The sequence below is a fragment of the Staurois parvus genome, unplaced genomic scaffold (assembly GCF_062004578.1).
Source record: "Staurois parvus isolate SC_StPar_1 unplaced genomic scaffold, SC_StPar_1.0 ptg000750l, whole genome shotgun sequence".
NCBI classification, from domain to species: domain Eukaryota; kingdom Metazoa; phylum Chordata; class Amphibia; order Anura; family Ranidae; genus Staurois; species Staurois parvus.
Genome location: NW_028318546.1, coordinates 2,436,656 through 2,463,968, shown reverse-complemented (window position 1 = coordinate 2,463,968; position 27,313 = coordinate 2,436,656). Strand labels below are relative to the sequence as shown.

The window sequence follows — 27,313 nt, the reverse complement described above, 5'->3', positions numbered from 1 at the left end:
TGTCGCTGGTCCTCGTTGGGTATATATTCTATGTTTTTTTTTGTGCAATCTGTGGGCTGAATGAAAAAAAGAGAAGAAATCTCTGCCAGAAAACGTGTGTGGTATGCCCACTATTAGAATATACCGCCCTGCATCCACCCACTTCTAATGGTGGGCACACATTAAATCGCAGGGTGCCACATGAGCCATTTCCAAGATTGTATAAATGTCTAAATAATGCCATGCTTGAATAAAAATTGTCCACATATAAGTGGTACCCCATATGGAAAAAGGATGACACCAAGTCCCAAACTATCTTGCCACTGCTCCCCATGTAGTCTGGGCATCCAGGGGGGCTGCTCGTGACTATCTTTTCTCTCATAAATCTGAAACTTATATGTATAGCCTGTTGCCCTCCCACAGATATTATACATCTTGACCCCATATCTGGCACACTTACTGGGGAGAAATTGTTTGAATGCAAGGCGTCCAGAAAAATTAATGAGGGACTCATCAACGCAGATGTTTTGTTGGGGTGTATAGACATCTGCAAATTTTTGGTTAAGGTGATTTATAAGGGGCCGAATTTTGTGGAGCCCGTCAAATTCAGGGTCACCCTGAGGACGACAGAGTGTGTTGTCATTGAAATGCATAAAATACATTATACTCTCATATCTATGCCTGGCCATGGCAGCAGAGAACACGGGCATATGATGAATCAGGTCTTTGGACCAATACAACCCCAATTCATTTTTTTAGTAATACCCATGTTGAGGGTTAGGCCCCCCAAAAAAATAAATTTGGAAATCTTAATGGGTTTCCATGTGAATGGTCTGGCAAGGTTTGAATTTGGGTTGGCAGCAGGGGCGGACTGACCATTTGTAAACTCGGGCACTGCTCGAGGGCCCGGGGTCAGTAGGGGGCCCCATGAGATGCCCCTGGTACCTTTTTCATAGGCTTTTTTGAGTTTGGACACAGGGGCCCCATGAACCCCTATTGCCCAGGGACCCCATGAGTTGTTAGTCCGCCCCTGGTTGGCAGTGATAAATTGTTGTGCATACAAATTGCTTTGATCCACAATCAATGCATACAGATCTTCCGTGAAAAACAGCTCCAACAAATCAAAGGGACTAGGTACATTTGCTGTTTCCACCTGAATTCCAGGTTGGGCAGTGAATGGGGGAAGTATGGGTGCTGCAGAATTTGTTGGGTGCCAATCGGGATTTGCAAGCACATCTGGAAGGATACTAGGAGCTCTACGGGCCTGTGTGCGAATTCATTGTGGCTGCGGGACAATACTTGTGCTCGCCACCGCACCAGCTTGTACTACACTTATGGAACTCACCACGTCACCAAGTGATAGTGCAGTGCTGGTATGTGAAAGATCAGGATGTACTAGGCCACTGGTGCTCACCAGTTCACCAAAAGGTAGAGTGGCACTAGTACTGGCACTCTGATGCATATGAGAGTCATCAAAATTTGCTGGGGAATGCTAACAGAGATCAGGCCTGATCCTGCAAACACTGCGGTTTTGTGTGCAATGTATCAAGTGACCGTGATCTACTGACACTGCACTTGCTGGGGGAGAAGGGGTGGTAAGCGTAGGAGCTAATGCAGGTGCTGGCAGGTGCCGGGGCTGATCCAACTAACGATGCGTTTTTGGGGACACTATACTAATGTGAACGCTGGTATAGTGCTGATCTGATCAAAGATATTGATCCATTCAGACACTATACTAGCAATGGAGGTTTATTGTATGAGCATGTTCCTGGCAATTAAGGGGTTAAATGTAATTACTGGTGTACTGAGGGGCAATCTGACGCTATCTGGGAGGGGCGTGAAAATCACGGGAGCGCAAATCACGTATATATACACGTGATTTTGCACACCCGTGCCACCCTGTAGCAGTATTTTTGCTATAGGGCACTCAGGAAACTGTTTGTGTTACGGCGCTGCGTTACTTTAACTGACAATTGCGCGGTCATGCAACACTGCACCCAAATTAAATTTACGTCCTTTTTTTTCCCACAAATTGAGCTTTCTTTTGGTGGTATTTGATCACCTGTGTTTTTTTTATTTTTTGCGCTATAAAAAAAAAAGACCAACAATTTTGAGATAAAAACAATATTTTGGACTTTTTACTATTAAACATGTCCAGTAAAAAAAATTAAAAAATCTAATTTCATCATAAATTTAGGCCACAATGTATTCTGCAACATGTCTTTGCTAAAAAAAACAATTCCAATACATGAAAATTAATTAGTTTACGGGAAAGTTATAGCATTTACAAATGGTGGTATAGATACTGGAATTTTTTTTGTACTAATAATGGCGGCGATCAGCGACTTATGGCGGCAATCAGCGACTTATGGCGCGACTTATGGGGTGAACTGACTTGGTGTCCCTGACATCCCCAGTGACACCAATACAGTGATCAGTATTAAAAAAAAAACACACTGACACTGTACTAATGGCACTGGGCAGGAATGGGTTAACATGAGGGGCAATCAAAGGGTTAACCGTGTGATGGGAGTGTTTTACTAGGGGGCAGGGGGGGTGTGCTTCACTGTAAGCACACTGCTCTGGATGGCTCTGCTCAGCCATCCAGAGCATTGTGCCAAAACTGACAGCCCTCCTCCCTATTGGTGATCGTCGGTAATCACCGAGCGCAGGTGGGTAATCAGTGGCTGGAACCTGGTGATTGACACCTTGGGTCGCGATCAGCGGGAGGGGTAAGGCGCATGCACGATTCGCATGCTCCCATCTAACCGGAAATGCAGAATGACATATATACGTGACCCTGCGCACAGGACGGTCCTTAAGCGGTTAAGGGAAGATTTAACTGCTATGAGAGAAGATGATGTAAGGAATGGCCAAAGGCATAGGGTATACTGTATGGATGCATGCCCTTGACTGAGAGACACACAGGTGCATACTCTATATAGACCAGACATACCGTATATGCTGGATGTGTGGAGAGCCTAAGTCATTAATAATATATGAACAGAAGAACGTAGTATTCTGGAGGGGTCTCTTATGGCCAGGGGTGGACTGACAACTCATGGGGCCCCTGGGCAATAGGGGATCATGGGGCCCCTGTGTCCTTGCCCAAACTCAAAAAAGCCTATGAAAAAGGTACCAGGGGCATCTCATTGGGCCCCCTACTGACCCGAGTTTCCAAATGGTCAGTTCACCCCTGATTATGGCAGATTGGCCTATTACTATATTTAGGCACAATCTGGTTACTGCATGGCTGATTGTGTTAATATTAAACAATTAAAACATATGAAGACAATATGAGCTTTATTCTCAGTGTTCCCTTAAGTCTATTTGCTAGTGAATATGAATGTTTTTATGATGGTAATATCTCTCAAGTTTTTATGTACTTTTTCTACATGTACATTAATTACAACGTACCATAGGTTCCAAACTGAATTGAAATGTTCTTCTAATTAGTTTCTTGTTCACAATTGTATTTTTATACAGCACTGAAGTGTCCACAAAACAGCCACTACGAGGTCTGTGGAACGGCCTGTCCATCTACTTGCGTCAAACCAGGATTACCAATAAACTGTCATCTCCCCTGTACAGAATCCTGTGTCTGTGATCCTGGCTATGTCCTGTATGATAAGAGATGTGTCCAAAGCCACCAATGTGGATGCTGGGATAGTGACAAGCATTATCCTGTAGGCTCAGAGTTCTGGACTGATGATACCTGCTCCAAAAAATGCAGATGTCCCTCTGCTGGAGGCAGTTTAGTTTGCAACTCTGCTTCATGTCCACCTGGAAAATACTGCGGTATAACAAATGGAGTTCCTGGCTGCTTTGATCTCACATTTGGTAACTGTGTAACTTGGGGGGATCCCCATTATGACACCTTTGATAAGGAAGTTCATCATTTTATGGGAATATGCACATATACTCTTTCCAAGCTTTGTACCTATTCCACATCTCTGCCATATTTTAACATTGAAGCAAAAAATGAGCATCGTCATGGGATTACAACAGTATCATATATACAGAAAGTTATGGTGGATGTTTTTGACCATAAAATAACCATTGTTAAAGCTGAGCCTAGTCGAGTTCTGGTAGGTTTTTAGAACATTCTAAAATTGCATTTATAATAATTCTAAAGTTGCATTTAGCTGTTTCATTGTAACATGCACATTTATCATTAACAGGTGGATGGTATCTGGAGAAATCTTCCAGTCACCTTGGTCAATGGATCTTTAACAGTGAAACAAAGTGGTCGATATGTTATTGTTGAGACAGATTTCCATCTCACAGTGTCTTATGACACTGATCACACAGTAGACGTGAAGGTCCCAACTGATTATTTCAACCAAACCTGTGGAATGTGTGGCAACTTTAATGGCATCAGGCAGGATGACTATTTGATGCCCAATGGACACCTAGCTCAGAACTCAAATCAGTTGGGAGACAGCTGGAAGGTAGAAGTTGACGATCCATTATGTAACACAATTGTTCCTACACCTCCAACACCATGTCCACCAGAGACAGAGGAACTCTATTCAAACAATCAGTTCTGTGGTTTGTTAACCGGTAAAGATAGTCCTTTCAAGGCTTGTCACTCAGTAATCAATCCAGATCGTTTCTTTGACAGCTGTGTTTTCGATCTGTGTGCTCTTGGTGCTGGCAGTTTATGTAAAGCATTGGAAGCTTACGCTGATACGTGTCTAAGAGCAGGAGTCACCCTTGCTTGGAGAAACTCCACATTCTGTCGTAAGTAATGGTTTTGTTTTGTAACTACTTTAATGTGAACATAATCTTGTGCATCTTGGGTAAAGAGAAAAAAGATGTATTCTCTTATGTTAATTTCATGGGAAAATAACCAACACATTAAACAGGTACATATTAAACAGGCAGCAATGCTATTGTTCATACAGATCTTCAACCATTTTACACTGTACCTTGTTCAAGGTGACCCTACCAGGGGCTCAACAAAATTAGACAGGAACTAACCTGTTAAAAAATAAAATAGTTTCATACATACCTGTTCATCAGATTATAGGATAAAACTTCACCCTGTAGGAGAGCTTCCAGGCTGGTCGAATAGAAATGTTCCCACTAGCCACTAAGGGCTCCTCCTACTTACCCCCCTCATAACAGCAAGAGACAATATTGGCCTAAAGGCTGCCAGGAGGAACTTCAGCAGCCAGAGGCTGAGGACATACTTCTTGACATACCTATGTGGAATCACAAGGACACTTTGAGCTCCCCTACAGAATGACATTTTAGAAAATGGACTCATGTAGAGGAGTGTAAACAGCTTTTTTATTCAGAGTTTAGTGCAAGTGCTTTGATAATTTTGTTGACTCTATTACAGCATCACTTGAATGTCAGTGCTAAGAAAAATGCTGAGCAGTTAATATTTAAAAGCAAAGAAAGCTGATATATAGTTTACAAAACAACATAACTTATAGGTATTTGTTTTACTTTAAAGTTTTTTTTTGTAATCATATTATAGTATATGCCATTATTACTGTAAAGCCATTACTATGTGTGATGAGATTCCATAGGGAGACCTTTTAAAGAGTGTCACCCCGCTGATCTCCATTGTGCAACATACATATTTATGGAAACTCAATTTAAATACCCTTTTCTCACGTTTTCCTTTGTGATTATGGAACCACAAAGCTCCAGCTCCTTAGGTGTAATGTGAAGGGCTAACAATAGGACTATATTCTATAGAGCAGGGAAGTCACTGGAGACTGTGCTTTGCAATGGAATATAGCCTAAACTTCTACATTAAGGTCTCAGTAGTGATTCCCTAGTGATGCAATCAACAGTATGATCATTTACACATTAAGGGGAAAGCATATAGCAGATCTATCCACAATCTAAAATATTTAAAATTGGAGTGGGGATGGGTGTAGATTCAATAGATCATTTGGTCTTTTTTCTGTGATCCATCTACTATGAATGTTTTCAGAATAATACAATGTAATTGCTAATAGTTTTCTGAATCAATAAGCACATTATTCTTATCCAAATGGGTTTGACAATTTTTATTACTACTTATAAAAATCATCAGCGTGCACTAAGTTCTTTTAGTTTTCCAAGCAGTCCCATGGTGTGCCATGGCTGTAATTATGACCTTTGATTAGCAAAGCATTTTCTTTTGCCTTATTTTTTAGCTATTATATGATGTAGTTAATGGTTATCTGTCCTTGTTATTTAGCCATCCCATGTCCTGCCAACAGTCACTACAATCCTTGTGCCAGTGGTTGCCCAGCCACATGCCTGGACCAGAGTGCTCCGAGTGACTGCAATAGGCCTTGTACTGATGCTTGTGCATGTGATAATGGCTTTGTGCTCAGTGGACACGCTTGTGTTTCTGTCAGTGAATGTGGGTGTTTTTATGATGGCCAGTACTATCAGGTAAGTGACACTGTGTTATTTTATTAATGACTACCATTTGATTAGTTTTTTAAATGTGGTCCAAAATGACAACAAAAATGAAAACATTATTTTTGTATTCGTGACATTCCAACTGATTTCTCATTTGCTGACAGCCAATGTATTTATTTAATAAAAATGCATACTGAGGGAATTATGGGCACTACTATTGCTAATTGCTTGACTTACTGTAGCTGTATCACCATAAACAGAGGCTTCCCATGATTGCACGTGCAGAGGAAGAGGAGCCTAGAGTGCAGGTGGCGGACTCCAGAAGGAGAGGTCCTTCAGTCGGATTACTAGCATCTCAAATAATGCTCCTATTACACTTATATGCATCCAGAAAACCATATATGATGTACTGCTGATTCCATTATTATCAGCATTGAGAATGGATTATTCAATTCTATATTTTAATTTTACAGAAAAATGAGATATTCTGGAAAGGGGAATGTGACAGTCGCTGTACATGTCAAGGAAACAATCTCGTGAGCTGTAAAGCTCAGACCTGTAATCCTGAAGAAGTGTGCAAAGTCCAAAATGGAATCAAGGCTTGTTTCCTTGCTGATACCTCCACCTGCCATATCTATGGTGATCCACACTACATAACATTTGATGGCAAGTCATACCATTTCCAAGGAGCCTGTAATTATACAGCTGTGGAGACCTGTGGAAACACAAGTGTGTACTTCTCAATCACTACAAAAAATGAGCATAGAGGAAGCTTAATCTGGACAGCTATCAACTCAGTTGCAGTCAACTTCAATGACCTTAATATCATTCTGGGCAAATATAAAGTGGTTGAGGTAGGGTCTATAATAAAACAAATGCATGATGTTTCCCTTAGCAATCAAATTAATATTATTATTATTTTTTTTTTTTTCCCACAGTTCATTTATAGTACTTTTCTCTTTAATCTTTAGATTAATGGACTCATTGTATCACTGCCTGTGAACCCAGCACCCGGCATCTTAATACACTTTCATAGTTCCTTTGTTGTTGTGCAGACTGACTTTGGTCTTGAAGTTAAGTTTAGTGGTGACCATGAACTCTTTGTTAAAGTAAATGAGAACTTGAAAGGAAAACTTTGTGGACTCTGTGGCACATATAATGGTAATCAGCAAGATGACTTTCTGACACCCGAAAATGTACTTGCACCCACATCCAATGACTTTGGAAACAGCTGGCGTGTTCCTGATGACAATTGGGTGTAAGTATAATAAAAAAAAGGGTTACCTTGATGATCATCCTAAATGTAGACTCAAGAGCTAGATAAGACATTACTGATTACAAAATGCATCTATAAAATGGTGTCTAATAGCAGCTACTACTAGCAATCTAGTTTCCCTTTATAGAGCATGGTGTCTACTAGCAATCTAGTTTCCCTTTATAGAGCATTTTATATTACGGAAAATATAAAAATATGAAAGCCAAATCCTGCTATTATCATCTTTGTAGGAATATAATGATAAGAGAGACATTAAATCATTCAATTATTTTCCTCTATAGATGTGAAGAAGATACTGTTGAGCCTTCACCATGTGATCCTGCTCAAGAGATGAATTATGAAGACAAATGTAAACTGATACTATCAGGCAATGGAGCTTTCAAGGATTGTCATCCCCACATTCTTCCTCAAATATATTTTGAGAACTGTGTATATGACTTGTGTATGACTGGTGGAAATCGAGATCAGTTCTGCAATGCTTTAGAGGCCTATGCTGCCGCTTGTGAAAATGTCGGTATCCATGTTGGTGACTGGAGAGAGAACACCATCTGCCGTAAGTGAAAATTATCTGTTTTGTAAATGTTTTCACATAGAATTATTCAAAATATAACTTGACTCATTTATCGATTTTTAAAATTAACAGGAATGACAAAAATCACTACAGCCATCATTCTATCCGTGCCATGTGAATTATTTGCAAATCTACTTTAAAAGATATCTCAGTAACCAATTGTTATTTAGTTTAGGTAATATACCACTTTTTTAGGATAGTCTCTATGGCAGCAACAATTAAATTTAGTAAATTTAGTATGCTAAGGTAAAAGGTGGGGTATGGTATAGCCAACACTGCTTTAAAGTATAACTAAAGGAAAACTTTTTTTTAGTTTTGGATAGAGTGGAGGGGGAATAGAAAGCTTGTCAGTTTTTATTGTTGTCTGTGCCCCCGTTAAGAAGATTCACCCTCTCTATTTTTCCTGTTTACCATTATCATTGAAAGTGAATTCAAAAGAAAATCCCAAATTTTGGGTTGCCCCCAGAAAAGTACTGGAGGGGAAATCTTCCAATTGGGGACACTAGTTCTGGTGACCTGGGGGTCCCCCAGGAATTACCTGAATTTGCAGGGATTTCCTCTCACTTCCTGTTTGGTTATGGGACAGGAAAATCTCTGCAACAGGACACAGATGAAGAAAAAATACTGATAGGGGTTATGGCTCCCTTGCCCCATCCAAAATGAAAAAAAGTGTTGCCTATAGTTCTACTTACGTTAGAAATATCCAAAAAAGACAATTAGGTCCTTGGAGTTCTTAATTGAATGTACATTACTATATTTTCTGCAACGGTCTTGTAATGAGACCAGAGTAGTACAGATATTTTTCTAATGCATTTACGTGAGCAACACTGCAGTTGTAGTTCAGTTTACAATGCAGCTATACATTTTCCCTTCTCCTGTTTTAGGAACATCCTCAACTGCTTCTACAACAACTACCACAAGACCTGTTACTCCAGGCTCAACACCACCAGGTAGGCTAATTTACTGCAGGTCATTTTATAACATATAAAGTGTGCTTTACAATCTGTTATGTTTTATAGCATGTTCTCCAACGGCTTAATCTTCATAAAGCCATGGAGAACACACATATTACTCTTACTGTAAATCTGAAGAGGCGTAATCCACAGTTTCTGCAGCAGAGGCCTCCTCCAGGCAGCAGCGTTTTGGCCAAAAAAGCCTAGCGCTTGTAAAAATGTATAACGCATTTAGCAGCGTTTACCCACATCAAGAATTTGGGCATTAATTCATTTAATTGGCTGCACTGGATGCATATGCTGTCATTTTGGTATAGCTGGGCATCATGTGCGTCCCTGTACAAGGCAAATCTGCCCTTAACCTATCCATTTATACATGTGCTCCTACTATGGAGGCTTTGGAAGTTGTAGTTAGGTCCACAGTATATGGAAGACCCTTGACATGGGACTGTGACTTATGCATGTATTTGCAAATGTGTGCAAACAAATCCCTCTGTTTTTAACGCAAACTGTTAAACAGGGCCAAATTGGTTGTTTTGCAGGCTGGCTGGTAAGTGTTGCTGGGAAATCCTTTGTTTGCATACTTCACAGTGTCTGCAGTTATAGTGAAGGCTTTTTTTTTTACATTCATTTACTGCTAGCTAAGAATATGTAAATATTTTAAAGCCCATAACATTGTAATCAGTTCCTTTTAAAATGAAGTTTCTAGCATATGCAGATCATATGCCTTTAACCAGGGTCGGGACAAGAGGTGGGCGGAAGTGGAAGCTGCCCTGGGTGCAAAGGTTTACTGTAGGGATGGAGGTGCCTTCCTTCTGTTACAAAGCTGACAGGAGTAGTGAATAGTGATTTTGACAAGCCAGTGACTGCTGGGCGTAGGGTCCGCTAAGCTTGCACATCATGAATGGGGGGGGCTCAGTTTTGCATCTTTGCCCTGGGTGCTGGATGACCTTGTCTTGGCACTGCCTTTAACCATTATTAATCTGGAGAAGCAACCTCCTCCTAGAAGCCTCCTCCTGGCAGCAGTGTTTTGGCTGAAAAAAAGCCTGACACTTTAAAATGTAAAAATGTGTAATGTGTTCAGCAACAATTACCGACATCAAGCATTTGGACGTTAATTAATTTTATTGGCCAGAATATATAGTTTATTATAGCCATTGAAATAAATTAATGCTCAAGCACTAGACATGGCTAGCATTAATGTGCGTTTAAATGCATTTAGACACGTTTACACGTGTCAATCATTTTTTCTGCCAAAATTCTGTTGCTCCTGGATGCACTGGCAGTGAGTTTTTCTCCTGCCTCTAAACTCTCCTTTCAACAAACACCTCTAAAAGTTTATGTGTTCATGGACACATAGGGGACATTTACTAAAACTGAACCACTCAGAATATGGTGCAGTTGTGCATGGTAGTCATTCAGCTTCTAACTTCAGCTTGTTCAGTTAAGCTTTGACAATAAAACCTGGAAGCTGATTGGTTTCTCTGTAAATCCGCACCATTGTTTGCAGTCTCCAGTTTTAGTAAATTTCCTCTAAAGGCTAACATGCAGGGGAGTTTAGAGGCAGGAAAAAAACCCAGACTCCCCTAGGAGCAGTGGTAAAAATGTCCAGTGTGCATGTGCCGTAGTAAATTAACCCCAATGATACTTTCAAGAGCGTTGTTTTTATTTCAGAATTTTACCTAATAATATTTCAGATTTATAAGGTTCAAAGACGTATATTAAACAAACAATATTATTAATTATCTAATGCTTTGAAAACTAAAAACCATTGGATGGCTATTTGAAAGCTTGTCTTGGATATAGAGACTCTGTTTTCATAGAACATTACAAGCTGTTATAGTAAAAAAGAATAATATTGTAAATGATCAATTTATGAAACCTACATACAAAGTTTTGTGAAGCTAACTAAAACTCTAATTATTTCAGATATAGGGTCTTCCCCTTTTTCCTTAACAGTTTCATGTGTGTTTTTTTCTTTTTTATGCATTTATGTGTTTTGTAGAGAAAGTAACAATCTATTTTTGTATTGCATTTGTAGTTTTTTTTGTGCAGGGCCAGCCTTAATGACTCTCAGGTTTTGGTTCCTGCCATTTATGTCACTGAATTGGTCTTTCTGACTAATATCAGTAGACTCTTTACAGTTTTTAAGGATATCAGATATCCACAATGCATCTGTTGAGAAGAGATTATATTATCTTTTTGATAATGTTGGAGATTTCAAACATACGATGATCATCTACCCTCCCCCAGGAACCTGTGAGATTAGTGGCGATCCTCATTACTACACCTTTGACAATCAGGTGCACCATTTTATGGGCACTTGCACCTATACATTATCTAAACTCTGTGAAGTTGGTGGACACCTGACAGAATTCAATGTCGAAGCAGCCAATGAGCACAGAGGAGGCAATACTAGGGTGTCTTATATCAGTTATGTCAACATTGATATGAATGGATACAGGATTACACTGGAGAGGAACAGAAACGTCAAAGTGAGTGTAAAATGGAAAAAAAAATTATATATTTTAATCCTACTGTAACTCTTTTATCTTTGATCTTGTTTATCTTCCTATCCTAAATGTGTTCTGTTATATAAACCAGGTGAACAAAATTGCAGTAACCTTACCAGTAGCTCTACATCCAAACATTAACATCTTCCTTAGTGGACATGATGTACTGGTGACAACAGCTTTTGGAGTAAGTGTGCGGTTTGATGGAAACCATAGAGTGGTGGTGAATATTCCTGGGGAATATGCCAATAAAGTATGTGGAATCTGTGGAAATTTCAATGGAAACCAAACTGATGACTTCTTAAACCCAGATGGAGAATTAGAACCAGACTCTAACAGCCTTGGTAACAGCTGGCAAGTGGACAATGACACAAGGTGATTACAAGTCAATTATCCTAAATTCATAATGGTAAATCCACATTAATCCATTGCTTTAAGGTAAAGGGTCTTAGATCTTACCAACAATATAGAAATGCCTATCATTTAAATTATCCAATGATATCAAACTCCAATCCAATAGAAATAGAGCAAGGACAATTTACAGTTGAGCAAAACCATAACCCTTAAGTTGAGTATACACAGTACAAACTAATTGTTCGGTCTCATTTACATTTACTGACAATGAGTCGACTTCCCTCCAGCAGGTGATTAGAGTTAGAGGGGATTAGAGGGAAGGTAAATCTAAGCAGTTTTGGGGAAGGGGGTTGAAGGTAAGTGAATCTTTAGCTTTTCCCCATATGGACAAAGCTCTGCTTCATGTTATTAACTGAAATCTACTTAAGTGAGGATCACTTTTTATATATTTAATGTTAATTGACTGGTTCAGTATTCAGGTGTCTTATATTCAGCCAATTATCTCATGCTAGAAAAAATAATTTCTAACCCATTCAAAATTAAAACTTCACTCCAGTTCACAACTTTAGTTTTTCTGGTACAATTGACTCACTGACATCTGAATCGAACTTTATACTACATTCCTCATTTATCCAAGTGTACTTTCCTACTGAAGGGCCTTAAATATTTTTTGTAGTTGTACACCTGGATCAGAACATGAATCAAGTTGTACTGAGGATGAAAAGAATACAGTTTCCAGCAACAGTTTTTGTGGAATGATTACTGATAAGGAGGGTCCATTCAAACACTGCCATGGTGTTGTAAACCCAGTGATTAATTTCAACAACTGTGTCTATGACTTGTGTGAACAGAACCTGGATCTTAGTGCCTTGTGTGACAGTCTTCAGTCCCATGCACAGTCCTGCCAGTCCCATGGAGTAACAATCAGTCCCTGGAGGAATGACTCTTTCTGCCGTGAGTACAGAACTAAACATTGCTTAGTTTTGATTGCAGTTTGTGTTCTATGACGGGGATTTACACCTCTGTTGGTACTGCTGATTGAGCATGAGGGAAACCTAATATTTACTGAGGTCACAGGGAGAAGTTTTCCAATAGGACCTGGGTCTCTTGGGTATCCTGGGTACAAATGATTTAAGAGGAGAATTCCCCTCATTTTGCTGAGATTTTCTGTCACTTCCTGTTACATTTCCGAGACAGGAAGTGCAAGGAATACTCTCAAGCAGGAAAAAGACAGCAAAAATAACCTTTCAGGGTTATATTTCCCTACTTTATTCATAACGTTTAAAAAAATTGTGGGCTATACATACACTTTAAGGAAAGTTGCAGTATGTAAATTACTGTAGCCTACACCAAATAATCAGAACTAATTTTTAACTGATTTGCCTTCAGAGATCATGATATTCATAATCTGTGAGTTTTCCTTTTTGATTAAGCACATCTTTGATCCTTTATTGGCCCTGGTAAAGACCAGATAACATTTGTAAGTTTTTTTTCTAGTAAGAAAAGTCAAGCCTTTTTCTTAACAAACATTACTCAGTATTTTTCACTGACAAATAGAGAGTGCCTCATGTTATCAAGCTATATTCAAAAACCCATAAAGAAAACTATATTGAAGATCAGAGTGATTTTTACATGAGCTTAGAGTTCTACTGGTGAAGTACGTTTTTGTGATTTGTCCAATAATCAGGTTTAAAACCTGAAGAATCCCACACAATCCTAAATTGGAACAACTTAAGTAACATTCATTGGTGCTGCACTTTTTATATATGATCCTTTTTACCATGGAAATCTTGAATTATACATTTTTTATGTGTTTGTAAATTGGGATGATGTTTGCCACCACCATGGGTTTCTTTTGGAAAATCAAACTATTTGCTAATTTTTTTTTCTCATTATCTGGGGATTATTTGTATTTCATTTTATTTTAATAAGAGGTCACCAATCCCTTCCTGTCCTGTCCATAGCATTTGTTTTGCTTCGGGGCTTCCATTTTAAATGGGCTTTTGTTGTAAACATTTGTGTTTAGGGTTCTAAATGATTTTGTAGGTATATTGGTTTTAATTTATGTAAAAAGCATTCAGTTGTCATTGAATTTCTGTTCCTGGAGCTGCTCTTATGGTACTCGCAGATTCCCTTCCAGGATTTCCAGTGCTAGTTGTAGAATCAATGCCAAGACTTCCTGAGTTCCCTGAATCAATGCTGGACATGTTTTTTTGACTAAAAGGTGTTAACCTTTGAAGTAGCTAGTGCTGTTGTGTTTTATGGACTCTGATTAACCTTCCAAATCACTTGATTGCCATCTGTCTTTGGCCCCTACCTGGACCTACCTGATCTCTAGTTTACCACTTGCCAAGTCCCTTGCCTTGACCTGACTACACCCTTGCTTTCTGTCTTTCTTAACGCCTGCCTGTATCTGGCTATTTTCTTGGTTGACACCTAGGGGTTTATTTACTAAAGCTGGAGAGTGCAAAATCAGGCTCACTTCTACCTAGAAACCAATCAGCTTCTAACTTCAGCTTGTTCAGTTAAGCTTTGGCAATGAAACCTGGAAGCTGATTGGTTCCTATGCAGAAGTCAGCCTGATTTTTGCACTCTCTAGCTTTAGTAAATAAACCCCCCAGTGTCACACACCCCACTGCCTGTGCCATGAACCAGTGCTGGCTCTTTCCTGCTACTTAGGTCAGCGACATGTAGCCAATTAGTGGCCATCAGTATTTCAGCCAAGTTTCTGTCAGGCATAGTCCCAAAGTGCCAGCATGCACTTTGCTTGGCATTTGAGCAGCACATCTACATGCTTGTAGCCCCTGCTAGTTAGCTGTCTGCTTGGGCGAGTCAGAGGGCCAAAACCTGGCAGTCATCCGCATCCAAACTCATCTCTCTTTGAGAGATTCTCTGGAGAAGACCAGGCAGCTTCTGGGATCTGCACCTTGGGACTCTCACCTCTGCTAAATGAGAAGGTATGTTGAGATCTCTCTTATTGGTGCCACCAGATATCCTGCTGCTCCATTTCTGTGCCTCTCCAAAACGCCTCAAAACTCTCTGTCTCCTCTTTTGCTGCACATGTCAACTGATATAACCAAATTAATTTTAGTCTAGTAGTAATGGATTCCTGTCCATGGCACATTGTCACATAGTGTACAGTCTTTACTCTGTAGCCATTATTTTCCTGCTTTCACCCTCATGGGGCACAAGCTAGTGACAATTTGCAGCAAAGTAAAGCAGGACCATTAGGGTCTATGGCCAATCTCCACCTTTAGGTGCTCTGGTGAATACCAACTGTCACTTAGACCCTATACCTTGTTTGTGCCCATGTCACCCATGAGGGAAACCAAGAAGTTTGTCTTTTGTTTGCAGCAGCTTTTTATGAAAGAAAAAAGTGCAAGAACACTGTGTACATCTCACATTCTATCTCTTACATTTACCACCCCCCAATCTCCATATATTAAATAAATGTTAAGAATACACCAATTTGGCCTATCCATATTTAAAACTTTCCTGCTGCTGGCCAATTTTCTACCACTGTATCCTATGCAGTATCTTTATTCTTAGTCATATCATGTGTTCTTTGTCTCCAGAAAATGTGGGCAACATTTTACTGATTAAAATTGCCCTGCCTGTACAGACATATAGCAAATTAGTATAAGCTGGACATGCATATAAACATAAAGGTAATTCCTCAAGACTGACAGTAGAATTGACAGACTCTTCCTCTGCTAATTCTATTCAAAAGGAAAGTGGAAACTGCGTCATGTCAAAACACCTAAGCTTTATAATATATTGGTCAAGAGTTTTTTTTTTTTTTTTACAAGGCTGGTCTTAATTGTTATTATCATTAATACAGAATTGGTCTTAAAGGATTAGTTTTTATTTAGAGTGTAATATGTAACATGTAAAATGCACCCACCCCCATTTTGACAGCGAGCAAGGAATCTTTTCTCGTGCTAGCTGTTATAAATTTGAAAAAAATGGGGCTCCGGCCACGTCATTCATTAACAGTGTTCTGTAAATGGGAAACTACAAGTACCAACAGGCTTTGCGGCTGTTGGGTTGTAAGTTCTCAATGAACTACCAGGGCACTGTTGAGCACTCTATTAGTGTATTGAGTCTTCCTGTCAGAACTGATCAGGAGTGTAACTGCCTGCTCGGAGGAGGTACAAGCAGATGGATACACCGACTGTCTGCAATAACCTTGCAATGCACCCATGATCTGCTTAACGAGGGTTCAATGCTTTGCAGGTTCATAGTAATGTAGCAATATCCCCTTAGTAGTTGAGATTTTGGTCCTCCTATAGTCCTGCACAGCCAGGCAACATGCATCCTCACATAGACTTGCATCCAGAGTCAGAAATCAGTCCTTTAGCTTTGGTTTTGTTATTTTTATTTAGCTGGGATAGGGTTAGGGGTATACAGGATGCCTAAGGGAACTGATGAACTGAGGACAACTTCCTGGAACTATTTACAAGCCTTCACTGCAGCACAGTCTCTGTTGAAGCGCTAGCCAGCATCACCTAATGTACCAGCCCAGACCCTAGATGTACTCCTCTTCCTTCACCCAGCAATCTGGAAGTATCTCTGAACAGGGGATCCCGTTCTTGTAACTTTAAGCAATGGACAGTCCTGAGTAGGTGGCAAATCTAGTTTCCCACCAGAGTGCTCCTTCCGCTATCTGCCCAGGGGTTGCAGGGGTACTTATTCAGATCCTCTCCTGTACTGCTGATGGGTCGGTGGCTGCTACCTGGCCTTCTAGCTAGGCTGCTCCTTCCTTGCTGTACAGATGGTCCTCGCGCTGGGGGCCAGTGAAGCTCTGAGCTTTCTTCCTTTCCAGCTCCATTGCCTGTAGGTGGGCTCTTCACTCCATCTGTGCCCCCTCCCAGGCTCCTGCCTTCAGCCTCACATCTTTCTTTCTGTCTTCCACCCAAACTTTCTCCTCCTGCTACTGAGCAGGCTCACTTACTTTTAATGGTTGTCCTGGCCCCTTACCAAGCCTTGTGTTGGGGATTGGTCAGGATCCCTCAAGAATAAAAACCAGCCACTCCTCAGATCCACCCACTGCCTCTAGACCTTCCTCCAAAGCTCTAGAACACGGGGGAATTCCAGATGGGCTGGCCTGCACAGCGTTTCAGCCCTGACCACAATTTGACTTCCTGACTATTGCACCCAGGCTGCTACTCAGCCCTCCTCTTTGAAGATCAGGACTCTAGCTCCCCCTAGCTAACTAGGAGGGTGCTACAGTAAAAAAAAAGAATAAATGTATGTATAAAAGGCTAACTTACCCTTTAACCACTTGCCTACTGGGCACTTTTACCCCCCTCATACCCAGGCTAATTTTCAGCGCTCTCACTCTTTGAATGACAATTGCGTGGTTATGCAACTTTGTACCCATATGACATTTTTATATTTTTTTCACACAAATAGAGATTTCCTTTGGTGGTATTTAATCGTCGTTGGGTGTTTTTATTTTTTGCACTATAAACAAAATAGCAAAAAAAAAAGTTTTTTGTGCGTTGATGAGGCTGCACTGATAGGCAGCACTGATGGGCACTGATAGGCAGCACTGATGGGCACAGATGGGGTGGCACAGATAAGCAGACTTCCCCATCATCATAATGCATAGATCAGCATTGCTGGCTATAGCCAGTGGCACTTATCTTGTGGAAATTTTCTAACAGGCTGGGTGTACAGAAGTCGATCAGTGAATCGACTTCTGTGCAATCAGGTTGCCCATACATGGATCAAAATTCAGTCTATCCCTGCTGAACTAGCTAAACTTCAATCACTATATGGCAAGCTTTAGGCATTTCAAAGTAAAACCTGTATATTTTTTAACTCCTTCCCGGGGCGGACTGACCATTTGGAAACTCGGGCACTGCTGAGGGCCTGGGGTCAGTAGGGGGCCCCATGAGATGCCCCTGGTACCTTTTTCATAGGCTTTTTTGAGTTTGGGCAAGGACACAGGGGCCACATGATCCCCTATTGCCCGGGGTCCCCATGATTTGTCAGTCCGCCCCTGCTCTCATATGCAGCAGAGTGCCAATACTAGTGAGACGCTACCTTTTGGTGAACTGGCAACACCAGCGGTCTAGTATATCCTGGTCTTTCACATACCTCTTAGATTGTAAGCTCCCAGAATCAGGCCCTCCTAACCCTCTTGTATTGAACTGTATTGTTGCTGTATTGTCTCCCGTTATATTGTAAAGCACTGAGCAAACTGTTGGTGCTATATAAATCCTGTATAATAATAATAATACCAGCACTGCAGTACGACTTGGCGACGTGGCGAGTCCCATAAGTGTAGTACAAGGTGGTGCGGTGGCGAACACAAGTATTGTTTGGATTTACGAGGGAAAAGATAGTCACGTGAGCCCCCCAGATGCCCAGACTACATGGGGAGCAGTGGCAAGATAGTTTGGGACTTGGTGTCATCCTTCTCCATATGGGGTACCACTTATACGTGGACAATTTTTATTCAAGCGTGCCACTATTTAGACATTTGTACAATCTTGGAACTGGCGCATGTGGCAAAGTGTGACCTAATGTGTGCCCACCATTACAAGTTGGTGGATGCAGGACGGTATATTCCAATGGTGGGCATACCACACACTTTTTCTGGCAGAGATTTTTTCTCTTTTTTTCATTCAGTCCACAGGCTGCATACAAAAAAATGAACGTAGCATATACAGTAATACCTCGGTTTACGATTACCTCTGTTAACGTAAGTTTCGGTTTACGAATGAAAATCCATTGAAAATAATGCCTCAGTTTACAAGTTTTACTAATTGTTTTCACAATACTAAGTGCATGTCAGTGCTGATTTTTAAATGCAATTGCCATCTTTTTTTTTTCTTCAGTATAGCTCACAACATTAGCTGTCAGTTTCCCAGAGCTAAAGAATACTTTGTAAATTTTAAGAAACTGAAAGGATACATTGTATCTTTTAAGAAACTGAAAGGATACATTGCATCGTTTAACTTGTGGAAATAAACAAAAGAAACTTTCCCTCTTTCAGCTGGAGGGGGAAAGTAACTGCTGAATTTCTGAACTACTGTATAGTGAAGGGAAAAAAAAACAAAAACCGGTAATTACATTTAAAAATTGTCACCTGACAGCTGAGTGAATTACCTGCAATACAATTTTTTTTTACATTGCAATATTAACACATGGTTGTCACTACTAAAATACTGCATGAGTTAATAACATAACTCATGAGGTATTTTAGTAGTGTTTACTGTTTTTCTGACCTTCTGATTGGATTAATTGGTTTTCAATGCAATCCTATGGGAAACAGTGTTTCGGTTTACAAATCTTTCGCTATATGAAATGTCCTGCAGAACAAATTAAATTCATAAACCGAGGTACTGGTACGTCAGTGGACTTTGAATGGTTATACCAGGATGATGCCTACAGCTGCAGGCATCATCTTGGTATCATTTTTTCAGTCGGCGATTGGCTTTCATGTAAAAGCAATCCTAGTGGCTAATTAGCTGCAGGATTGCTTTTACAAGCAGCAGAAGACGATGCCCCCCCTCCCCCACTGCCTTCTCGGGCAGTCCCGTGCCATGGGGGCAACCTGAGAATGCAGCCGGTGTTTCTGTTAGCTGACCATAGAACTGATTGGAGACCAGAATGGTGCCAATCATCTCTATAGCCTAAGAAATCGGAAGCTACGAGCATTTCATCACTTCAGTTTAACAGGATATAAACAGCGCCATTTGTAAATTGGGAAAGCATCTGATCACACCGATTTTGGTTTGATTAGATAACGTAAGGGCAGAAGAGATATCTAGAGTCTGATAGAACCCAGATTTCTCAAAAAAGAATATAAGACAATGCCCATTGAAGTTATAGGGGTTATTTGCATTCCCTGTAATAGCATTAAAAGTGATAGAAAAACCAAAACAATGAAGGGACAGTGTAAAAATAATTAAAAAAATCAAAATAACTTTAAAAAAAAAGTACCCTTGCCCCCCTGCTCACGCGCGTATCTGCGTTCGTGAGCATTGACCCTGTGCCAGTATGGAAACAGTGGTTGCATCATGCATGTGAGGTATCGCCACGAACGTCAGATCAAGGGCAGTAATTCTAACACTAGACCTCCTCTGTAAATCTAAAATGGTAGCTTGTACAGGCTTTTAAAACGTTGCCTATGGATATTAAAAACGTATGCAGTTTGTCGCCATTGCACGGGGCATGCACAGTTTTAAAGCATGTCATGTTTGGTATCTATCTACTTGGCATACCATCATCTTTTATATTTTACCAAATAATTGGCCAATATTTAGTGTTTTTGTGCATTAAAAGTAAAAAAGGTGTATTTGTTTTAAAAAAAATTGTGTTTGAAAAATCATAAAAAATTGCAGCACCCACCACTTTATTCACTAGGGTGTTTGCTTTAAAAAAATATATACTGTTTGGGTTTAAATTAATTTCCTAGCAAAAAATACAGATTTTTTTCATGTGAACAAAAAGTGTCAGAAAAGACTTGGTCTTCAGGTGGTTAGAAGAGTGAGTGATGTGTGGCATAAACTTCAAATGCTGGGCATAAAATGCCCCCACCCCCCAAAACGACCCCTTTTTGGAAAGTAGACACCCCAAACTATTTGCTGAGAGGCATGTTGAATCAATAGAAGAATTAATTTTTTTACCACAAATTTTTGGAAAATGACAAACAAAAAATGTTTTCTTTTTTTTTTACACAAAATTGTCACTTAAATGATTTATTGCTCACACATGCCATGGGTATATGTGGAATTACTCCCCAAAATACATTCTGCTACTTCTCCCGAGTATGGGGGTACCACATGTGAGAGACGTTTTGGCAGTCTAGCAAAGTACAGGACCCCAAAATCCAATAAGCACCATCAGGCTTTTAAAGGGCTTTATTTCCTCATTACACTTCCTGACTACCTATCACAGTTTCGGAGGCCCTGAAATGCCAGGATAGCACCAAACCCCCCAAATGACCCCTTTTTGGAAAGTAGATACCCCAAGGAATTTGATCAGAAGCATGGTGAGTATTTTGCAGATCTTGTTTGTTGCCACAAGTTTTTGAAAATTGAAGAAAAAAAACAAAAACATATTTTTTCTTTTTTAGATTTCAAAACCTTGTGAGAAAAAATTGTATCTGCAAAATACTCATCATGCCTCTTTTTAAATTCCTTGGGGTGTCTACTTTCCAGAAAGAGGTAATTTGGGGGGGGGGGGGGTGCTATCCTGGCATTTCAGGGCCTACAAAACTGTGATAGGTAGTCAGGAAGTGTAATGAGGAAATAAAGCCCTTTAAAAGCCTGATGGTGCTTATTGGATTTTGGTGTCCTGTACTTGGCTTGACTGCCAAAATGTCTTTCACATGTGGTACCCCAATACTCGGGAGAAGTAGCAGAAACTGTGATAGGTAGTGAGGAAGTGAAATGAGGAAGTTAGCAACTTCAGGCTTTCAAAGTGGTCATTGGATTCCAGGCTCCTGTATGTGGCTAGGCTCCCAAAAAGTCTCACATGTGGTATCCTCATACTCGGTAGAAGTAGCAGAATGTATTTTGGGGTGTAATTCCACATATACCTATGACTTGTGTGAGAAATATATAATTCAAACTTTGTGTAAAAAAAAAAGTTTTTGTCATTTTCCAGGAACTTGTGGAAAAAAATAAATCTGCCATGGACTCAATATGCCTCTCAGCAGATAGCTTAGGGTGTCTACTTTCTGAAAAGGGGTCATTTGGGGGTGTTTGTACTGTCCTGGTATTTTAGCACCTCAAGAAATGTGATGGGCAGTCAGAAAGGAAAAGCTGTGTAAATTCCATTATCTATACCATAGTTTGTAGATGCTATCACTTTCACACAAAGCAATCAATATACACTTTTTGGGATTTTTTTTAACCAAAAACATGTAGCAGAATACATTTTGGCCTAAAGTTTTGATGAAATTTTAGTTTTTTGGGATATTTTTTATGACAGAAATGAGAAAATATCATTTTTTTCAAAAACATTTTTTATCTCAAAATTTTTTTGTTTATAGCACCAAAAATAAAAAGCGCACAGGTGATAAAATACCACCAAAATAAAGCTCTATTTGTGTGAAAAAAAGGACATAAATTTAATTTATGTACCGTATTGCATGACCGCGCAATTGTTAGTTAAACTAGTGTAGTGCTGTATAGCAAAAAAATGGCATAAATTGCAATATCTATACCATAGTTTGTAGACGCTATAACTTTCACACAAAGCAATCAATATATACTTATTGGGGTTTTTTTTTGCCAAAAACATGTAGCAGAATGCATTTTGGCCTACATTTATAACTTACTTTGAGTTTACTATACATTTTTTATAGCCGAAAGTATAAAATATCGTTTTTCTTCAAAATTTTCAGTCTTTCTTGTTTATAGCGTGAAAAATAAAAAGGGCACAGGTGATTAAATCCCACCAACAGAAAGCTCTATTTGTATGACAAAAAGGACGTAAATTTCGTTTGGGTACAGCATTGCATGACAGTGCAATTATCAGTTGAATTAGTGCAGCGCTGAGTAGCAAAAAGAGGCCTGGTCATTAAGGGGGGTAAATCCTCAGGAGGGCAAGTGGTTAATGACCAGGCCTAGTTTTGCTATTCAGCGCTGCACTATTTCAACTGATAATTGTGCGGTCATGGAATGCTGTACCCAAATTAAATTACGTCCTTTTTTCACACAAATAGAGATTTCTTTTGGTGGTATTTGATTTGATCACCCGTGCAGTTTTATTTTTCACGCTATAAACAAAAAAAGACCTAAAATTTTTTAGAAAAACTATATTTTTTACTTCCAGCTATAAAAAATATATAGTAAACTCAAAGTTAGTCATAAATTTAGGCCAAAATGTATTCTGCTACATGTTTTTTGTCATTTTCCAAAAACTTGTGGTAAAAAAATAAATTCTTCGATTGACTCAACATGCCTCTCAGCAAATAGTTTGGGGTGTCTACTTTCCAAAAAGGGGTCATTTTGGGGGGTGGAGGCATTCTATTCCCAGCATTAGAAGTTTATGCCACACATCATTCACTCTTCTAACCACCTGAACACCAAGTCTTTTCTGACACTTTTTGTTCACATGAAAAAAATGAGTACTTTTTGCTAGGAAATTACTTTGAACCCCCAAACATTATATATATTTTTATATCAAACACCCTAGTGAATAAAGTGGTGGGTGCTGCAATTTTTTAAGTCACATAGTACTTGAGCAGTGATTTTTCAAACACAAATTATTTGAAAAAAATGTACTTTTAATGCACAAAAACACAGTTATTGGCCAATTATTTGGTAAAATATAAAAGATGATGGTATGTTGAGTAAATAGATACCAAACATAACATGCTTTAAAACTGCATATGCCCCGTGCAATGGCGACAAACTGCATACATTTTTAATATCCATAGGCAACGCTTTAAAAGCCTTTAGAAGCTCCAATGTTAGATTTGCAGGGGAGGTCTAGTGCTAGAATTACTGCCCTTGATCAGACGTTCATAGTGATACCTCACATGCATGGTGCAACTGCTGTTTACATACCGACACAGGGTCAACACTCGCACATGCGGGGGGGGGGGGCGAGGGTGTTTTTTTTTAAAGTTATTTTGATTTTTTAAATTATTTTTACACTATCCCTTTAATTTTTTTTTGGATCACCTTTAATGCTATCACAGGGAATGCAAATATCACTTATAACTTCAATGGGCATTGTCCTATATTCTTTTTTGAGAAATCTGGGGTCTATCAGACTCTAGATATCTCTTCTGCCCTTACATTATCTAATCTCACCAAGATCGATGTGATCAGATGCTTTCCCAATTTACAAATGGCGCTGTTGATATCGTGCCAAACTGAAGTGATGAAATGCTCGCAGCTTCCGATTTCTTAGACTATAGAGATGATTGGCACCATTCCAGTCTCCAATCAGCTCTATGGTCAGTTGGCAGAAACACCGGCTGCATTCTCAGGTTCCCCCGATGGCACAGGACTGCCCGAGAAGGCTATGGAAGGCAGCAGGGGAGTAGGGGCATCATCTCCTGCTGCTTGTAATTGCAGCTAATTGTCCACTAGGATTGTTATTAAATGAAAGCCGATCGCCGGCTGAAAAAACAATACCAGGATGATGCCTGGAGCTGTAGGCATCATCCTGGTATAACCATTCAAACTCCAGTGAGGTACCAGAATGTCGCTGGTCCTCGTTGGGTATATATTCTATGTTTTTTTTTTTTATGCAGCCTGTGGGCTGAATAAAAAAAAGAGAAGAAATCTCTGCCAGAAAACGTGTGTGGTATGCCCACTATTAGAATATATCGCCCTGCATCCACCCACTTCTAATGGTGGGCACACATTAAGTCGCAGGGTGCCACATGAGCCATTTCCAAGATTCCAAGATATAAATGTCTAAATAATGCCATGCTTGAATAAAAATTGTCCACATATAAGTGTACCCCATATGGAAAAAGGATGACACCAAGTCCCAAACTATCTTGCCACTGCTCCCCATGTAGTCTGGGCATCCAGGGCAGCTGCTCGTGACTATCTTTTCTCTCATAAATCTGAAACTTATATGTATAGCCTGTTGTCCTCTCACAGGTCTTATACATCTTGACCCCATATCTGGCACACTTACTGGGGAGAAATTGTTTGAATGCAAGGCGTCCAGAAAAATTAATGAGGGACTCATCAACGCAGATGTTTTGTTGGGGTGTATAGACATCTGCAAATTTTTGGTTAAGGTGATTTATAAGGGGCCGAATTTTGTGGAGCCCGTCAAATTCAGGGTCACCCTGAGGACGACAGAGTGTGTTGTCATTGAAATGCATAAAATACATTATACTCTCATATCTATGCCTGGCCATGGCAGCAGAGAACACAGGCATATGATGAATCAGGTCTTTGGACCAATACAACCCCAATTCATTTTTTTAGTAATACCCATGTTGAGGGTTAGGCCCCCCAAAAAACTAAATTTGGAAATCTTAATGGGTTTCCATGTGAATGGTCTGGCAAGGTTTGAATTTGGGTTGGCAGCAGGGGCGGACTGACCATTTGTAAACTCGGGCACTGCTCGAGGGCCCGGGGTCAGTAGGGGGCCCCATGAGATGCCCCTGGTACCTTTTTCATAGGCTTTTTTGAGTTTGGGCAAGGACACAGGGTTCCCATGATCCCCTATTGCCCGGGGACCCCATGAGTTGTTAGTCCGCCCCTGGTTGGCAGTGATAAATTGTTGTGCATACAAATTGCTTTGATCCACAATCAATGCATACAGATCTTCCGTGAAAAACAGCTCCAACAAATCAAAGGGACTAGGTAAATTTGCTGTTTCCACCTGAATTCCGGGTTGGGCAGTGAATGGGGGAAGTATGGGTGCTGCAGAATTTGTTGGGTGCCAATCGGGATTTGCAAGCACATCTGGAAGGATACTAGGAGCTCTACGGGCCTGTGTGCGAATTCATTGTGGCTGCGGGACAATACTTGTGCTCGCCACCGCACCAGCTTGTACTACACTTATGGAACTCACCACGTCGCCAAGTGATAGTGCAGTGCTGGTATGTGAAAGATCAGGATGTACTAGGCCACTGGTGCTCACCAGTTCTCCAAAAGGTAGAGTGGCACTAGTACTGGCACTCTGATGCATTTGAGAGTCATCAAAATTTGCTGGGGAATGCTAACAGAGATCAGGCCTGATCCTGCAAACACTGCAGTTTTGTGTGCAATGTATCAAGTGACAGTGATCTACTGACACTGCACTTGCTGGGGGAGAAGGGGTGGTAAGCGTAGGAGCTAATGCAGGTGCTGGCAGGTGCCAGGGCTGATCCAACAAACGATGCGTTTTTGGGGACACTATACTAATGTGAACGCTGGTATAGTGCTGATCTGATCAAAGATATTGATCCATTCAGACACTATACTAGCAATGGAGGTTTATTGTGTGTGAGCATGTTCCTGGCAATTAAGGGGTTAAATGTAATTACTGGTGTACTGAGGGGCAATCTGACGCTATCTGGGAGGGGCGTGAAAATCACGGGAGCGCGAATCACGTATATATACACGTGATTTTGCGCACCCGTGCCACCCTGTAGCAGTATTTTTGCTATAGGGCGCTCAGGAAGCTGTTTGTGTTACGGCGCTGCGTTACTTTAACTGACAATTGCGCGGTCATGCAACACTGCACCCAAATTAAATTTACGTCCTTTTTTTCCCACGAATTGAGCTTTCTTTTGGTGGTATTTGATCACCTGTGTTTTTTTTATTTTTTGCGCTATAAAAAAAAAAGACCAACAATTTTGAGATAAAAACAATATTTTGGACTATTTACTATTAAACATGTCCAGTAAAAAAAATAAAAAAATCTAATTTCATCAAATTTAGGCCACAATGTATTCTGCAACATGTCTTTGCTAAAAAAACAATTCCAATACATGAAAATTAATTAGTTTACGGGAAATTTATAGCATTTACAAATGGTGGTATAGATACTGGAATTTGTTTTGTACTAATAGTGGCGGCGATCAGCGACTTATGGCGGCAATCAGCGACTTATGGCGCGACTTATGGGGTGAACTGACTTGGTGTCCCTGACATCCCCAGTGACACCAATACAGTGATCAGTATTAAAAAAAAACACACTGACACTGTACTAATGGCACTGGGCAGGAATGGGTTAACATGAGGGACAATCAAAGGGTTAACTGTGTGATGGGAGTGTTTTACTAGGGGGCAGGGGGGGTGTGCTTCACTGTAAGCACACTGCTCTGGATGGCTCTGCTCAGCCATCCAGAGCATTGTGCCAAAACTGACAGCCCTCCTCCCTATTGGTGATTGTCGGTAATCACCGGGCACAGGTGGGTAATCAGTGGCTGGAACCTGGTGATTGAAACCTTGTGTCGCGATCGGCGGCGTGGGTAAGGCGCGTGCACGATTCGCATGCTCCCATCTACCCGGAAATGCAGAATGACATATATACGTGACCCTGCGCACAGGACGGTCCTTAAGCGGTTAAGGGAAGATTTAACTGCTATGAAAGAAGATGATGTAAGGAATGGCCAAAGGCATAGGGTATACTGTATGGATGCATGCCCTTGACTGAGAGACACACAGGTGAATACTGTATATAGACGAGACATACCGTATATGCTGGATGTGTGGAGAGCCTAAGTCATTAATAATATATGAACAGAAGAACGTAGTATTCTGGAGGGGTCTCTTATGGCCAGGGGTGGACTGACAACTCATGGGGCCCCTGGGCAATAGGGGATCATGGGGCCCCTGTGTCCTTGCCCAAACTCAAAAAAGCCTAT

The 27,313-nt window shown here is 40.4% G+C and overlaps 1 protein-coding gene across 1 annotated transcript in view; it reads left to right on the top strand.

The window, feature by feature from the left end:
• Positions 1–27,313, top strand: part of LOC149445024 (IgGFc-binding protein-like) — a 175,704-nt gene that overhangs the window by 66,359 nt on the left and 82,032 nt on the right. The window contains exons 19-28 of the mRNA XM_089654314.1: positions 3,466–4,067; positions 4,161–4,722; positions 6,182–6,381; positions 6,825–7,205; positions 7,323–7,609; positions 7,909–8,180; positions 9,083–9,148; positions 11,405–11,646; positions 11,756–12,039; positions 12,695–12,972. Of these exons, the coding sequence (XP_089510440.1) occupies positions 3,466–4,067; positions 4,161–4,722; positions 6,182–6,381; positions 6,825–7,205; positions 7,323–7,609; positions 7,909–8,180; positions 9,083–9,148; positions 11,405–11,646; positions 11,756–12,039; positions 12,695–12,972 (3,174 nt within the window). The remainder of the gene's footprint in view (positions 1–3,465; positions 4,068–4,160; positions 4,723–6,181; positions 6,382–6,824; positions 7,206–7,322; positions 7,610–7,908; positions 8,181–9,082; positions 9,149–11,404; positions 11,647–11,755; positions 12,040–12,694; positions 12,973–27,313) is intronic.